The sequence below is a fragment of the Electrophorus electricus genome, chromosome 1, assembly GCF_013358815.1.
Source record: "Electrophorus electricus isolate fEleEle1 chromosome 1, fEleEle1.pri, whole genome shotgun sequence".
Classification (NCBI taxonomy): domain Eukaryota; kingdom Metazoa; phylum Chordata; class Actinopteri; order Gymnotiformes; family Gymnotidae; genus Electrophorus; species Electrophorus electricus.
This window is the reverse complement of record NC_049535.1, coordinates 24,708,317-24,725,914: the sequence shown is the minus strand read 5'-3', so window position 1 is coordinate 24,725,914 and position 17,598 is coordinate 24,708,317. Positions and strand designations below refer to the sequence as shown.

Here is a 17,598-nt window from a genome sequence, read left to right as displayed (position 1 = left end):
TTGTGTAGTCTTTGGATTTTGTTTTTGAGAGATGACCTTAAAAGCGGCCCGCCATCCTCCCGTGCCATGATTTCTTGTCAGGGGTAGGGATACAATGGAGCAACCTTTTTGAGGCGGTTACCGTGGACGACGACTTCTCGCTGGCTCAGGTTCTGGCGCTACTGCTGTTAGATGCCTTGCTGTACAGCCTGGTGACCTGGTACGTGGAGGCCGTCTTCCCCGGCGAGTACGGCGTGCCCCGGCCATGGTACTTTTTTGTGCTGGTAGGTCGTGTGCACGTTGCACGTATACAGTCATGTGATTGGTCTGAAAAAGTAATTAGTTAACTCCAGCAAATCTCTGATCCAAGAACAGCCCTTTGTTAGCTAACAGTCTGCTAGTTGTAATTCCAGAATACCCCCTGCAGTGCAGCACAGTGCCGCTATGACTCCAGAACCCCGACTAGCAATGACATGCAAATTTAAGAGACATTTTAACATTCAAATGAAACACTGATTTTGACTTTCAAATGAAACGCTGAACAGGGAACCTTGTTTTGTTACTGGTTGGTGTTAATGGAATGATTTAAGGTCTGTGTTAATTACCTTAAAGTTATTGCTGCTCATACACTTGCTGAGGCCCATTGAGTAGCAGTATGTCATCCTTTACATCAGCCTAAGAACAGCATACATTGCGTTCAGAGGCAGATGTTTGTCTGGGTCAGGCACTGATGCATGTCAAGTATGTTCTGAAAGGTGTGACGCTTGCCTGTGTCTCACACAGCCCTCATACTGGTGCAGCAGCCCGCGGGTCGCCCTGCTGAAGGAGAAGGAGGAAGAGGAGGATGCAGAGAAGGCGCTGAAGGGCGAGTTCATCGAAGAGGAGCCATCTGGACTGGTCTCTGGGGTCAAAATCAAGCACTTGTCCAAGGTACCATGGAACACGAAGTGGGTGTCATAACCTACTTTTGAATATTTCTGCTCAGAGGGAAGCTGGTGATGGCAATAGATTCCTTACATTAGGCCAGCCTCTAGAGGTTTGTGGAACCAGACCAACGGTGGCAAAAGTAATTAAACTACCCCACCCCACAGGTTTTCAGAGTGGGCAACAAGACGAAAGAGGCAGTGAAGGATCTCACTGTGAACATGTTTGAGGGCCAGATCACTGTGCTGCTGGGACACAATGGAGCTGGGAAAACCACTACGCTGTCTATGCTGACTGGTACGGTGCTGCACAAATTAGCCTTAGTGAGCACTGTTGGAGAGCTCCTTCTCCAAACCTCACAAACGCAGCTGTGTGTCAGGCCGTCACTAGTGGAGCAAAGCTCACTGTTGTCTGGCGTGACCGATGGCTGTCCCTGCGCGACCCACATCTTTCTCCCGCCCCTTTTCTACCAGGCTTGTTTCCTCCCAGCGGTGGGCGGGCCTACATCAACGGCTACGACATCTGCCAGGACATGGCCCTGATCCGTCGCAGCCTGGGCCTGTGCCCCCAGCACGACGTGCTCTTCGACAACCTCACTGTCCGAGAGCACCTGCTCTTCTACACCCAGGTAGCGCCCCCTACAGGCCTCTGCATAGAGACCCCCGATTGCACAACCCATCTAATCCCATCTAATGTTTATAACCCTTTAGCGTCCTCTTTTACTGTCTTTTCTCTGCTCCTTCTGATGCCTGCCTACTCCCCCTCCCCACCCTCGTTCTTGCAGCTGAAGGGCTACCCCCGTGAGAAGATTCCGGATGAGGTGGATCGGATCATCCGAATTCTAAACCTTGAGGACAAGACGAATGCGCGGTCCAAGACCCTTTCCGGTGGCATGAAGCGGAAGCTTTCGATCGGGATCGCCCTCATCGGAGACTCTAAGGTCAGCCGCCCCTCATCGACACGAGGAACGGTCATGTGCCTCTTTTCTGCCTTTGTTCAGTGAGAACAGTGGACTGTTTAACTCGCCATCTCGCTAAAGTTTGAACCAGCTTTAGGAACATGGGATTGCTTCTGGGTGACCAGATGTTTTTGTAGTTCAAATTCCTATCGATCTGTTTGGTACGAACGTAATCTCCCCTCTGCGTAGTGCACTCACATAATTGATTTGGGTTGGTCAGGATATCAATGTCCTGTCCCCCCATAATGAATGTGGTTACACATCACTGAAAATGCAATGTTGTTTGCCAGACTGTGAAATACATAATGAAGTAAACATCTATGTATGACACGCTTTGGATTTAATTAATAAGTGTTTTGGAGGGGGCAGGTCTATGTACCCAAGGAAAGGCAGCAGGACATAAATTAATCATCTTTATTAACATTTTTCTTAAGTGAAGTGATTGCTCTTACTGATGATTCATAGGCCCATTTCAATTTTGTATCGTATGAATATACAATGTTTGAGCTTTATCATGAAGTTTTCATTTTTAATTGCGAGGAAGGAGCTCACAATCTTATAAGTATTGTTTGAGTATTTGTTTTTTTTATTGAAAGGTATTTCAGTTATTTGTGAATATAACAACACATTGGTTACTATGAAGTACTTTGGGAGATTTCATTGATTCTGCAATCAGTGTAAGAGTGAATTTGCAAATTACAGATTGCAAATGTACATACATGGCAGTTTAGAACCATGCACCATGCTCATTTTTAGTCTGTATGAACTGTAGTGGACGTGGCTGATGGCTTACGGCCAAAGTTCCAATTTCTCACATCCAACCAACTTAATTTTGAAACTAACAAACTTCCTTAGTCTGAGCAGAATGTGTTATTTCTCTTAGTTGTTGTGATTTTTAAAACAAATCTTTTGCGACACCTCTAAATCCCGCATTGCATTTGGCACGTTATTTAAGATTATTTACAGTTATTCCTGATCATAGCCCATGAAAACAGGGCTGGCCCTTAACCTTAACAAAACCGAAGATGGCCTTTGTGCTGTGGTAGGTGGTGATGCTGGATGAGCCCACATCAGGTATGGACCCGTCGGCCCGCCGTGCCACCTGGGACCTGCTGCAGGGTGAGAAGCGTGGCCGCACCATCCTGCTTACCACGCACTTCATGGACGAGGCCGACCTGCTGGGCGACCGCATCGCCATCATGGCGGGCGGTGAGCTGCAGTGCTGCGGTTCGCCCCTCTTCCTCAAGAACAAATACGGTACGCCCGCGTCCGCACGCCTGCAGGGAAAGGCCCTCCGTGCCTAAAAAGCCTGGGGCGTTTCCTTGCTGAAAAATGTCCCCTGCCATTTGATTTACTCGTGTCTCTCAGGTGCTGGCTACCACATGGTGATAGTGAAGGATGCACTGTGCAATGTATCGGCGATCACCCACCTGGTGCACATGTACGTCCCCAAAGCCACCCTGGAGAGCAGCGCTGGGGCTGAACTCTCCTACATCCTACCCAAGGAGAGCACCAGCCGGTAAGACCACGCTCCATGAGCAAGAGAAGTAATCAAGCCCGTCTGGCATCCTGCTGTAGACATGACGCTGACAGTGGTTAGACAGTCAGCACTCTCTCAAGCAATACAAATGCAAACATCTACTCTAACACACACCACTCGCACAGCACGTGGGTTACAGAACCCAGAAGATGCAGCACAGGGCAAGTAGACCTGCTCTCCAAGAATGCACCTCTTCAGAGCAGAAGCAGAATTTCTTCGGTACTGAAAGCAAATTCTCTTGAGGTTAATATGAATAACATTTGTGTTAATGTTGCATACGACATATTGACAAGTAAATGTAGATCACATAGACACCAGGAAGTATACAGGCTGATTCAGTTTGTCATTGGTATTGAGCCATGTAGGGCATTCTAGTAGGAATTTAGACCGCTCTCATTTAGAAAGCATCACATCAGCTCAGTTTAATTTTTAGTATAATTGAACTTGCAGTGCTATTAGTGTTAAATGCAATAGCAAGAATCTGTATATTGCTTTTTACTAAAGCTCACTTAAGAATATCTAGGGCCAGTTTCCTGGACAGTGCTGAACAACCACTGATTTTAATTTTGATTTAATCTAGACTGTCTTATTCTGTGTCTGGGAAACGGTATTCATAGTCTAATAACATAGCTGCTTGCAGTCACAACATTCCCATGTATTACTCAGCAAAACCTCTAAAATTTTTTACCTCTGACCTAGCCAAAACAATGCAGCAAAACATTATTCTGGTTAACAGTAGATTTTTTTAAAAGCTGTTTCAGGGCCAGTTGATTTAAAGGAACTCATTGATCTCGAGGAAATGCTCATCTACTCCTTAGAGACACACTTCTCACTGTCTCTCAATCAATAAGTCTGTTCTCCAAACTTTTCCAATGTCTTGCACCAGCCAGTGAGCTGTAGCTACTGCCTCGAAGATATAGCTAGCGCAATATGATATTTGGGTGTTTTAAATATCACATTCACATTATCTTGCCTTACCCACTGATACTTCATTACATAATAATCTTATCACAACATTACCTAAAATGAGGGATACCAGCTCCTGGGACCAGTGCAATTCATATTGTTTGATTTTCTTTCTGATTGTTTTTGTGATCTATAGTTATGTTAGAATATATTGTGATTTTATTCATTTGATTGCTATACCCTTACACTTCTGCTCTGTCCTTGCAGATTTGAGCTCCTGTTTGCTGAGCTTGAGATGAACAGAGAGGAGTTGGGCATTGCAAGCTATGGAGCCTCGGTTACCACCATGGAAGAGGTTTTCCTTAGGTAATTAGATGAGCCGAACTATGTCATACTCACATGTAGATAAAGAATGTAATAATCGCTGAGAAGAGATTTTGTTTCCCACTTTGTTGTGTAAGATTTACCGGCAAAGACCCCTTTTTTATAGGTCATGTGTGGCTTTTTTTTTCCTAGTTCCATTATCAGTTTTTTCTAGTTCCAGCAGTAATAGTCAGTCTCAGTTGTTGAATTGCACAGCACTGAATTAAGTGCCCTTGCTACCATCTTCATTCAATCAATAGCTTTTTCCCAGAATCCTTCTGAAACTTCTGTAGATACAAAATGGGCTTTATACTTGGTTCTTTGATATTCAAGTCCATATTCTAGGTCAGCCTGGATCTCAAAGGGCCGAAATGACCGAATCAAGTTTTTCTGTTCACTTACCAAGTTTCTTGGTCCATTGCAAAGTCTTCAAAAGCCTCTTATTTTTTGTGGTTAAGTTGGTGGTGACTATGTTGCATATCTCTGCATCTATATTTCTGCATGAATGACTCTATAATGCAGTCTTCATAAAAATAAATAAAACAAACACAGACATTTCATAATGTTCAAGGAGGTATTTTGGCACTTTTCTTTATACAAAACTTTTAGTTCGCGTTTAAGGTAATCGAAAATACAAAATTTCCTGTTTGACCTCTGTGTTTTGTCATAATGCATGACCTCTGAGTTGTGACACACAGGCACCCTGCAATGCTATTGTTGAATTTCCTAATAGTGCATAAAATTCATCAATCCATTAGGCAGTAAATCAGCTATTAAAGCCAGAGCACTGTACTCCCTCCACCATGTTTCACAGCGGAGATGAGGTTTCTATGGGCACGCAGTGTTTTGATTTGTTCAAAATGTATTTCTGTACAAATATACAAAGCAGTTAAATTTTTGGCTCACAGGTCCACAAGGCATTCTTTGAAAAGAGTTGTGTAACATCCTCTCAGAAATCTTTCCTTTCTTGTAAATTTTTCTTCTGAGATCCTCTGAAACCTCTTTTGATGGGGCCATATGATAATTATACAATGTTCTCAGAAGGTTCTCAGAATTTTCTTGTGAAGAGCAGGTAACCAGAATTGTGATTGTTTGTTTTTTAAGGCGGGGCGGTTCAAATACCTGATCTGACTGAAATACCTGACTTGAATTACACTCTTACTTTACAGCTTGATATCTGAGTTCACATCTGTCTATTTCTTAGCAATGATATGCTAGTGTAGAATTTTGTTCTTGTTGTTTTTGTTCTTTCTTTAATATTATGACTTTGATTAAGATCAGATAACATAAGAAGAATCAAGGCAATTCTAATGAGTTCACAGAGATTTTTCTCTCCTGTATTGGCCACACAATGGGCTTCACAATGAGCAAGGTCTTTCCTGAGTTTCCTGTACTTAAGAACAAGGACTGTGACTGTTTTTTATAAGATAAGTAGGTCAAGAAGAAATGTGATCGATCGGGGTCTTGCGTATTGGGTGTGTGTACGTGTTTGACTAAATGCGCGCGTGTGTGTGTGTGTGTGTGTGTGTGTGTGTGTGTGTGTACCTGGTCAGGGTAGGGAAGCTGGTTGACTCCAGTCTGGACATTCAGGCCATCCAGCTTCCAGCCCTGCAGTACCAGCATGAGCGCAGGTCACATGACTGGACAGTGGATGATGCCAGCAGCATCAGTGGCCTGACTGACGTGACGGACTTCACTGACAGCGGGACACTAATCTCAGAGGACTGCTCCAACATCAAACTCAACACAGGAGTCAGTATATACATGCAGTACAAATAGCTGCATGCAAATGAAATTTGGAACAAAAATGGCCCTTGGCTTGAATTACTTTTGAAGAAGCATTTATTGCACTTAAAAAAAAATGCATCCCTTGGTGTATCTCATCACGTGTTGTTGTTTCCTCACTAAATTGCTGTAGCATCATCTTGGTGGTATATTTAATATCCCTTTAGACACTGTCTCTAGTAGTTAAGATGACTTATAGTACAATAAAGAAGTCTTTCGAAGCCTTTCATTTCTTTTCCCTATCTGGACCTGCCTTTACTTTCTTGCTCCGAAACTAATTTTCCAGCCTAGTGTACTTCTTTCGTTATCTTTTTCCTTTAGGCCAAACTGTACATGCAGCAATTCTACGCCATGTTCCTGAAGAGGGCGCTGTACAGCTGGCGGAACTGGAAGGTGATGGTGGCACAGTTCTTGGTGCCTCTTATCTTCACTATAGTGTCCCTGGTGGTGGCCCGTAGTTTGCCTGGTCAACACAACAGCCCCCAGCTCCCTCTGGCCCTGAGCCGCTACGGCCCTACGACTGTGCCTGTGGCCCTGGACGCCAACGCGGGAACCCTGGCTACAGCACTGGCCGAGGTCTACTCCGCGCAGCTTCCTGCTCAGAGTGCCACACCCACTACCAATCTAACTGGTAAGGGTTGTGGCACTGTAGTACCTGTAACCTGTACCTACGATTTTGAAACCGTGTGATGCTGTGACATTATAAGAGAACACTAGGGGGGGAAAAAAAACCTTCAGGCCAAAGCTTCTCTTATTATGGTTTAAGTTGCATCTAAATGATGTGGCATTACTCTTTAACATTGCATGCTTGTGGTGCTAGATTTCTCGGAGTATGTGCTTTACAACTCTAAGAGGGAGGGCGGAGCCTTCAACGAGCACTGCGTGGTGGGCGCAGCTTTCCGAGGCCGAACCGGCAAGTTCGCTGAGCTCACAGGCTACTTCAACAACCAGGGCTACCACACGTCAGCCACTGCTCTCATGCTGGTGAACAATGCACTCTACAGGCTGTTGGCTGGACCCAACGCCTCCATCCAGGCAGGGAACAAGCCCATGCCCCGCAACATGTCTGAGACGGCCCAGAGCCAGCTGTCAGAGTGAGTCTGTTGCAGAAAACGAGGGAGAGTCACAACTTTAGAGCCTTCAAGGAATACTTCACCCACAAATGCTAATGCTGAAGAGTGAAAGAGTCAATTAAGAGTTTTTGGGTGAAATTTTGACAACAGAGAAACAGGATATTTAAACTGCACTATTGTGTATATGTTTAGTAACACCTAACATTTAGCACATGGAGGACAACTTTAAAGTCCACGATAGAACTAGGTGAACCATTTCCTCCATTCAGGCACAAACATATCCTCCGCTTTTACCCATCCTTGCCCTGCTCATTGTTTCTTTCTCCTTTTCTTCTTCCTGCTGCTTGTTTGCTTCCCTGCTGTCCTCAGGGGCCAGACTGGCTTTGCCATCTCCATTAACCTCATGTACGGCATGGCGTCCCTGGCCAGCACCTTTGCTCTGCTCTTGGTGAGCGAGCGCACCGTGAAGTCCATGCACGTGCAGCGTGTCAGCGGCGTCTACCTCTCCAACTTCTGGTTCTCCGCTCTGCTCTGGGACCTGATCAACTTCCTGCTGCCTTGTCTGCTCATGCTGGTCAGTGTGCCCTTCTCGTTCTGGGGCGTCTTCTTAATCTGTGCACTCCACTGTTTGAAGGGATGTGGAGTCTGACGATGAGCGTTTATGTAGAGACGAGCCTGTCGGCAGATGCTGTTGATATTGATATCGGAGTGGACAAAGGCAAGCCTGAATCCTAACCGGGTGTGTATTATGAGCAGGTGATGGGAAGTTTGGGGAGAAAACAATTGTCACCTAGTCTCATCACATATCGTTTCAGTTACATCTTTAGGTCAAATCTGTTCCCAATACCCAAATACGGACATTTTTGGAATTGGAGTTGACCCATCTAGCTGTTTTCTCTGAAATTGCAAATGTATCCATCTAGTTACTTAGCTAATGTTAATATTAATGCTAATATTAGCTAATGATGACACTTTATTGTTAACATCAGAAGTTGTATAAGGACAAAGGTTGTATTTTTAAATGATTATCATTTAATTCATTTAACAGAATAGTAGTGTATTCAGTCTCATATTACAAATTTTAAACAGTAATGCATGAAAAAGAATGTTCATGAATATATTTTGATACGGATCAGTATGGTCTGGTCTATATAGATAATAATGCTGTAGATACTCTGAAGGCCATGAGAAGTAGGTGTGTGAAAGGTGGTACAGCAGCCCCTAGTGGATGGTAGAGGTCCTGCATGTCCACAAAAAAAATGTAAAAAAAATCCCCACAGCATCAGCCCCCCAACCTGAAACATGTTCCCACATTCATGATCGCTTCTGTGATTGGTCACTTGCTCATGAGTTGCATCCTGTTCGGATTTGGTGGGTCGGTTCCACATGACGTTTCGGAGGGTTGATGTCATTCCATTTCCTATGTGAGACACCAGTGAGTCACCACCCAATAGCAAGGTTTTCTTTCTTCTGACCACTGCCTGACCAATTAATCTTCAGATCCTCCCTCTTCCCTAAATGGTACGCCTTGCACATAAAGAGAATTTGATTGCTCCTTGCATTTCTTTCTTTCTTTCTTTCTTTCTTTCTTTCTTTCTTTCTCTCTCTCTCTCTCTCTCTCTCTCTCTCTCTCTCTCTCTGTCAATGCTCCCCCTTCTCTTTCTGTCTGCCCTCCTCTCTCTCTCTTTCTCATTCCCTTCCTCACCCAGGTGGTGTTCCAGGCATTCGCAGTGAAGGCCTTCGTAGAGGAGAATCACCTGGTGGATGTGCTGCTGCTGCTGCTGCTCTATGGCTGGGCCATCATCCCCTTCATGTACCTGCTCAGCTTCCTGTTCTCCAGCGCTGCCACCGCCTACACACGTCTCACCATCTTCAACATCATCAGCGGCACAGCCACCTTCCTGGCCGTCACCATCATGACCATCCCCGGTGAGCCGCCCTGTGCTCACGGCTGCTCCTAGAGGGCACATCAGGAAGTGCAGTTTTACGTATAATGCTAACGCTACCAAGAAGGCATGAAGGATAGGAGTTAGTTTTGTTCATTCTTATTAGCCCTTACTGACCTTTTTTAAAATGTGTCTGTTGGCATGAGCATTTCTGAATTAACTATCCATTTAAGCACTCTTTTGTAATGACGTTTGGTGAATAGGTCGTGGGTCTATGTGTGGCTCTGGAAGACGTAATTAATGCACTCTGACTGTGTCCGGACTGTGGTTCTCCTCAGAGCTGCACCTCCAGGAGCTTTCGCATCTGCTGGATAAAATCTTCCTGCTGTTCCCCAACTACTGCCTGGGCATGTCCTTCAGCCAGTTCTACCAGAACTACGAGACCATCCGATTCTGCACCACCAGCTTCTTCACGAAGGAAATCTGCCACTTCTACAGTGAGCGGCACCCTCTCACACACACACACACACAAAAGATGAGATCACAGGGCCCTAGGTGCCATTTTGTAGTGCTACTATAATGCTGTTAATAGACAGCAGGGCAGTAGGGCAGTAGCTAGGTCATTGCTAGCTAGGGTCAGTTAGTCACACGCAGTGTGGCAACTATAACCTTTCATTTATCCTTATGCTTTTTTGTTGTTGCGAAAATAATCACAGGCAGACGTAAACACTGAGAGTGTGCGCTTCTTAATATTTATCCTTCCTATGAGAACTGGGACTGATTGGTTGGTTGATTGGTCCTCTACAGACATAACCTACCAGCTGAACTACTTCTCCATGGAGGAGCCTGGGGTGGGCCGTTTCCTGGTGGCCATGTCCCTGCAGGGAGTAGTCTTCCTCGTGCTGCTCTTCGCCATCGAGCTCCGGTGCGTGCGCGTGCTGCTCAGCATCTGCAGGAGACACAGGAAGGTGAGCGATGACCCAGCAGCAGTGTGTGTGTAGGGCATTCTCGGTGACGCACACAGCCGTAACGTGGGGATGCCTTCAGGGTGTGCTGGCTGCAGACGAGGCTCTTCAGCCAGAGGACAGGGATGTGGCTGAGGAGAGAAAGCGGGTTTTGGAGTGCCAGCCTGTGGTGGAGTCCATGGTGGGCAGCCCTCTCATTCTCCAGGAACTCACCAAGGTAGCTGCTAGCGCGCATGTGCACGTCTATGTGTTCATGTTTGGGTACATCCTTTAATAGAATATCTAAAGACACTAACGTGGAACACACCGTGGTGGATGACCTTATTTCGGTGACACTAACATGACCCTGCTATGGTGTGTGCATTGTTAGCACGATTGCTATTTACATTTACGGCATCTAGCTGACGCTTTTATCCAAAGTGACTTACACTTATGACTGAGTACAGCTTAAGCAATTGAGGGTTAAGGGCCTTGCTCAGGGGCCCAACGGTGGCAACTTGGTAGGAGTGGGGCTTGAACAAGCAGCCTTCCGATTACAAGTCAAGTACCTTAACCAGTGAGCTACCAGTCCCCTATTTGGCAGTTTGTTATTCTGCTGTGTATTTAGCTTGTACACTCAGGTGTGGTGTGTTGCGAGCAGGTGTACCCGGGGAGTCAGTCCCTGCTGGCTGTGGACCGCTTGTCCCTGGCTGTTGGGAAGGGGGAGTGTTTTGGCCTGCTGGGTTTCAACGGTGCAGGAAAGACCACCACCTTCAAAATGCTGACCGGAGACGAGACGGTGACCGCAGGCGACGCCTTCATTGATGGCTACAGCATCCTCCGAGATGTGAAAAAGGTCAGATCAAGTTCTGCTACAGTTCAAAGCCGCTTGCCTTATTTGTCTCTTTTACTTTTCATTAAAACACTGAAAGTTCAGTTAACGTGCATAGCATTTGAAGAAGCTAGGAAATGTTAAGTGCATTTTGTAGATATCTACAAATAGCTATAGTTTAATTAAGTTCACTTTAAAGGATTGAAATTGTGAAATTTAAATCTATTGTGAAAGAATATTATTCCTTTAAAAATGGATGAACACTAGTGGCAGCCAGTTAGCAATGTGTTATTTGTGTAATGCTAGCGGATCCACATTGGCTATCATTAATTATGAGTAATATTAACATTTTTGAAGAAGCTATTCCTTTTTTCCTTAAAGCAGTAGGGCCTCAGTAGTGTATGAATAAGACACTGATGGCTTATTTCGTGGTTCATAACACCATCCCACGTGTCTTACAGGTGCAACAACGGATCGGCTACTGCCCACAGTTTGACGCGGTGTTGGATCACATGACAGGGCGGGAGACGTTGAGCATGTATGCCAGGCTCAGAGGCATCCCGGAGAAGTACGGCTCAGCCTGCGTGGAGAATGTGCTCCGCTCTCTCCTTCTGGAACCCCACGCGGACAAATTGGTCCGCAGTTACAGGTAAGGACACGGGGAATGTCCGAGAGGAAGAGGAAGAGAGCAAGAAGAAAGATGTGAGTGAGCTGAGGATATGAAGAAGGGCGATTTGCATAAGTGATGGGATTTAAAAGGATAGGGAGGGCTCTAGACTAGGGTCCAGCTGATCTACTGATATTAATGGGTTTTTGTTTTTTTGTTATGACACCCCCCCCCCTTTTTTTTTAAATTTTTTTTTTTTTTTTTTTTTTTTTTCGGGCATATCTGTTGTCCCACAGTGGTGGCAACAAAAGGAAACTGAGTGCCGGAATGGCTCTGATTGGTGGGCCACCTGTCATCTTCCTGGACGAGCCATCCACTGGCATGGACCCTGTTGCCAGGCGCTTGTTGTGGGATGCAGTCACACGCACCAGAGAATCTGGCAAAGCTATTGTGATCACCTCACACAGGTTAGTCACTCCTATAAACAGGTGTTATCAGTAATGCTAACAAGCCTACAGATTCATGTAAATGAGTGCGGATGGGTCAACGTTATCTTACTTGCATAATACTAATTTGACTCCTGTAGCTTTCATTACTTATTGGCAATTTTCCAATGTTTGCTTGACGTGTTCCTTTAAAGGAACGTACTAAGGTCTATTTTGAGTCATGCAGACAGAACGCAGGAGATCTTTAGTGTAGCCTGTTGTTTCCTGACCGTTTGTGCATGTCTCTGTGTGTTTCTTTATGTGTGTCTGTGCATGCACTTGGGTGTGTGTGTGCGCGCAGTATGGAGGAGTGTGAGGCCTTATGCACTAGGCTGGCTGTGATGGTCAATGGGCAGTTCAAGTGTCTGGGTAGCCCACAGCACCTAAAGAGCAAATTTGGCAGTGGCTACACACTATTGGCCAAAGTCCATTTGGAGCCGGATTTAGAGGAGATGGATCTCCAGCTCTTCAAAGACTTCATTGAGAGCACGTTCCCTGGTTTGTGCCTGAAATGTAGATCTATCTAAACGTTGCCTGTGTAGTTATATTGATCTGAGCCTAATAGCTCTGGTATTAATAGGATTATCTATTGATTAATACCTTTGTCTACTATTGCTTTATCATCTTAACAGGAAGTTTACTGAAAGATGAACATCAAGGGATGGTACACTACCACTTGACTGACAAAACACTAACCTGGGCTCAGGTATGTTCTCCAGTCACTCAGGCATTGCAGTACACCTGTAGACATTTAGAAAATTGCTGAGAGTAACTGATGTTTTCTCCAAGACATACACCCATGACGAGCAGGACTAGACTAGAACCATGGACCAGGTGTAAACTCATTTAGTATGCCCCCACTCCTCAACCAGGAACAGATAATGTCATGTGTTGGTCTTGCCAGGTGTTTGGGACCCTAGAGGCGGCTAAAGAGAAGTACAGCATTGAGGACTACTGTGTGAGTCAGATCTCATTAGAGCAGGTGTTCCTGAGCTTTGCCCAGTTCCAGCACTGTTCGGAAGGCCAGAAAAAATGACAACAAGCGGAGAGGTGAACCAGAATTTTCCTCATCGTCACCTTGTTGAGGTACAGCCTGGGCTGAGAGAAGCTCCTCTACACACTCAGGTCTCAGACAGTCTCCTCCTCTTCCCCATTACATGAACACAAAGGTATCAGCCACCGTACTGCACTGGAGATTTACCCACATGGGATCTTGGACAGTACCGTGAAGATCTGAAAGAAGCATGCAGTTTTGTTTAAAGTGTGTGTGTGTGTGTGTGTGTGTGTGTGAACTGCGTGTTTGTGTGGAAAGGAACATTATCCAAACCAAGTATGACAGTAAGTCTTTGATGTCACACCTACTGTGTCTTTTTGAGTTTTAGAGACTGTATCAGTGCTTGGGGCTGGAAGGTGCTTCTTTTTGCATCATGGTTGTCAGTGATGAACTGGGCTGACGGTGTGTGCGCCCTTGTGTGAAGCCAATTGAGCTCCATGCTTGAGCTGTGTATGATGTTGTTGTTTTCTCCTTTTTTCTTGCTATAGTCTTAAATTTGAAGATATCTACTGAAAAATGGTTACTAAATCAGAAAAAAATCCAATAAAACAATAACTGAAGTACTTACAAACTTAGTCTCACTGAGCGTTGTAAAATGTTAAGGAATATTTTCTGTTCACCCATGTATGTAAAAGCAAGTAGCATTGCTACAAATATAGTGTATTATATTCATAGCAATGTAGCTGTTTGCTTTCGGAAAAAAATGGAGTTATTTTAACTTTCATGAAGAGATATGCACAAATATGCATGTGGAAATTTAATGTTCTCTTATCCCTACTACATTATTGCACATATATTTGTCTCCACTAGTAACATTTTTCTAAAGAAGCAGTCATTTTGATAGTCAGTTTTCCATATTCTTGAGATAAAGTACAGGTAATACTGGTAGTGAATATTACTTTTTCCTATTTAGTCAGGCCAATTAACTGAATTGGAGTGAGTTTCCAAAAATGTGCTGTAGTTTATCACATGACAATAGACTGAGAAATGCTCTAAGCACTCTAATGTTTAATATTAAAAACACAATGCTTTTGGGAAACTGCTATGTGAAAAATGACCACAGTTTAAACCAGGTGCTACTCTTTCAGCTGTTAAGACATCATGCGTGGTTCCTCTCACTATGTTCTGTTTTGTGAGCCTTAAGTATGTAAGGGAGCGTACCATATGTGGGAAAGGGAATGTACAATCTGTGTGTTGTGTGTCTGTGTCACAATGGCTGAACATGCTGTTCAAATGACAGTCTTTCAACTGACACTGTACAGATATATTTGTAACATGTATAGCTAGCTGTCTTGTTCATTGTTGATAGCAGTGGAAAGGCAATTTTCTTTTTTTTTGGTGGGGGGTGTAACAACATAAATGCACTGTTACGATGCATATACACCACTTGTGAATGTTATTTCAGTGTAGTTTCACAGCATAATTCTGACCAGCTGAAGCAGTTCTGGCATGTGAGAGGTGCACTACTGATATGGACCGATCTGTTTGGCCTGCTTCCATCCTGCAAGAGCCTCAGTAATGATTTTATGCTCTCCATCTTAAAAATCAATCTAATGAAAAATGTTCTAATGAATTAAGACTTGTGATTGTAGATAAATGCCTTTTGTCCAAAGCTTCTACTGTGCACTCACTAATTTTTGTGACTGGACTGGTTCCCTCCTAATGTACTGACTAGTTTTGTGAGGTATCGGCTCATATTTTAATGTCTAACTCATTCTGAGGCATGAGTTAGTAAATCTTAGAACATATGACACAATCTCTATTTTGTGTGAAACTGGTTAAACACCACTACTGTTTCACTGACCATAACATAAGACTGTGGAGGGGATTTTGGTTGGTGTCAGGGGTTATGAGCTCTATCCATTGTTTGATTCAGTAATAGTGGAAAGTGCCACCCCCTCAAGGACAGTCCTCCAGTTCTCTAATGGTGAGAAACAAACTGTGTTTTGGTTTTTGTTTTTACTTCTCATTCATTATTTGTTTTTTCTTTCTCATTTGTGTGTTTGCACAATATACTAACTTTAATATTTGAGCTGCTTTTTGGGGGAAAACAGCTTTCTCATTTTTGAGGTAAGAGGATATGAAAGTGAACTTGAAACTGTTTTAAGGTCATGGCAATGTTGAAAAATGTACCATGAAGGGAAAAGGGAATTGTGGTTCTGTGTACTGTTTTACTGAATTAACCTTGTCTAATATGTATGTATTGCTGTTTTCTTCTTTCTTTTTTAATTAAACCTGCCTTATGTAAATGTGTTGACTGAAGGAGTTTGCTGTTTGATTCCATTTTGATGTATTCTATACATGCTCTGCACAGTCCTAACTTATTTACTGGAATTTACCAAGCATGTGCAAAACAAGAATTTGCCTCTGTGTAATTATTGACTCACTGATGTTTAAAACGTTCTGAAGTTAAAGGATGTTCCTGAAGTTCAAAGCAGGACATCTCTAAACACATCAATGGGTAGCAAATTATGTACTGGATGAGTAGGTTGTGCCAGAACGTCTCGTTCTCTGGTGCCTTCTGGCACATAGCTGATGGAGATCTTTGAGAAATACATTGTGTGACACTTATTTTGTACTTTAATATTCCACACAGGTTAAAAAAAAACTACTTATTTAAATGTTTAGCCAGATCTGGAACACAATGTTTGTGAGAAATGAGTGGAATAAGCTAGTAGATATAAATGTAGTGTATGAGCACAGCCAACAAAAAAACTAATACTGAGCTATAACCGAAACTAATATAAACTTATATAACTGGTTATATAAACTTATATATACTTATATAACTGGTGTAATCCTCTGATATAAATGATAAAATCACCAGAAGTGGAAGATATGTAACGAAGGGTTACAAGCAAGATGGAGAAATCTTATTAACGGCTGGTAAAGGCCGGACTGAAAGACAACAGAAAAGTACTAATCATGGCAGCATAAAAAGAAGTATGTAGTGATGGATAAATTATAGTATAATTTTATATCTATCTATCTATCTATCTATCTATCTATCTATCTATCTATCTATCTATCTATCTATCTATCTATCATATATATATATAGGAGATTTTTACCCTTAGGTTTCTTCTCTCTGGCCAACAGGATCATAAAGCAAATTTTAGAGACTTATACTGCTCTAATACTCAAGCCTTGTTGCTCATGAACCAGTTCCTGCAGGTTTTCAGCCCTTCCTTTATCTGTTATTCAGGTGTGATAGCACTGCAGCCAATCAGTAGTTACTGTTCAGAACTTACAATGGCCTGGGCCGGGTTTGGATTTAAGGGGCCAGGACTGAGCATGATGGCTATAATGGAAATGCTTGAGTGTGAGGTCTGTGTGAGGTCTTTATGGCATCAAATCATTTTGTTAAAAAAGAAAGAAATATATGATTCTTTCTTTAATACAGCTTGATACATAAAGCCTGTAAAATTATCCAAAGTGTAGTGAAATATATTGTTTCTGAATTTAACTCCAAGTGTTACATGTTTGATAAAGTCTGATAAAGTTTATTACAGCAATCAGAACACACTTTGTAGTTGTTCAAAGGTTTTTCCAGTGGCCGTCAGTATGTCTAGGATAAGGGTAGCCTGAGCTCGGAGTTGGCAAAGCTCTTGTTTAGTGCTATCAGCATTCACTCAAGCTTCGCATAGGTCAATAAAAAGAAGATAAGAGGTAATTTCCATTTAAAGTATAACAAGGGTTATGGGATTTGCAGGACAGAAGTGAATGGGTCACAGAGCAAGAAAGTTTGTTGTTGTTTCATTATTGTTTCACACTGAAAAAGATTAATGGTTAATCTACTAACAAATGTCAAGCTCTACGTCTTACAGTTCGCCAAGACGTATGGATCCATTTTTAACATATATTTTGGTCCCAAGAAAGTCATCATCCTAGCTGGTTACAAGACACTTGTGAACTATGGTGAAGAATTTGGGAAAAGAGACATAACTCAATCAAGAAAGTTGAAACCATGGTACGGGTTTCAAGAAATGACTACTAATTTGGTTGTGCTTAAATTATAGTCTCGTAATTTCAAATTCTGCAATAATTTATAAAACACTAGAAAAGGCCTAGCAAGAGACTGCAATAAAACTACAACATAAATATGCTGTCCAGTGCCATTTCACATTCTAAGAACAAAACCCAAAGCTGTTAATCATGCCCAGCTGGGATCACATGGGTACCTATTGAACATTTGCTTCTTATCTGCAGGGATTATGTTTTCTAATGGGGAGAACTGGAAAGAGGAGATGCTTTGCCGTCAC

General features: G+C 43.2%; 1 protein-coding gene across 1 annotated transcript in view; it reads left to right on the top strand.

Annotated features, from left to right (window-relative positions):
* Window positions 1-15,585, top strand: part of abca3b (ATP-binding cassette, sub-family A (ABC1), member 3b) — a 28,743-nt gene extending 13,158 nt beyond the window's left edge. Inside the window, exons 10-31 of the mRNA XM_027009155.2 lie at window positions 82-263; window positions 763-909; window positions 1,071-1,200; window positions 1,377-1,531; window positions 1,688-1,843; window positions 2,908-3,118; window positions 3,230-3,380; window positions 4,575-4,673; window positions 6,224-6,422; window positions 6,777-7,086; window positions 7,276-7,549; window positions 7,898-8,102; window positions 9,238-9,457; window positions 9,753-9,911; window positions 10,222-10,382; window positions 10,462-10,596; window positions 11,020-11,214; window positions 11,652-11,839; window positions 12,094-12,264; window positions 12,584-12,780; window positions 12,915-12,988; window positions 13,187-15,585. Of these exons, the coding sequence (XP_026864956.2) occupies window positions 82-263; window positions 763-909; window positions 1,071-1,200; window positions 1,377-1,531; window positions 1,688-1,843; window positions 2,908-3,118; window positions 3,230-3,380; window positions 4,575-4,673; window positions 6,224-6,422; window positions 6,777-7,086; window positions 7,276-7,549; window positions 7,898-8,102; window positions 9,238-9,457; window positions 9,753-9,911; window positions 10,222-10,382; window positions 10,462-10,596; window positions 11,020-11,214; window positions 11,652-11,839; window positions 12,094-12,264; window positions 12,584-12,780; window positions 12,915-12,988; window positions 13,187-13,318 (3,851 nt within the window). The 3' untranslated portion in view covers window positions 13,319-15,585. The remainder of the gene's footprint in view (window positions 1-81; window positions 264-762; window positions 910-1,070; window positions 1,201-1,376; window positions 1,532-1,687; window positions 1,844-2,907; window positions 3,119-3,229; window positions 3,381-4,574; window positions 4,674-6,223; window positions 6,423-6,776; window positions 7,087-7,275; window positions 7,550-7,897; window positions 8,103-9,237; window positions 9,458-9,752; window positions 9,912-10,221; window positions 10,383-10,461; window positions 10,597-11,019; window positions 11,215-11,651; window positions 11,840-12,093; window positions 12,265-12,583; window positions 12,781-12,914; window positions 12,989-13,186) is intronic.
* The last annotated feature ends 2,013 nt before the right edge of the window (window positions 15,586-17,598 follow it).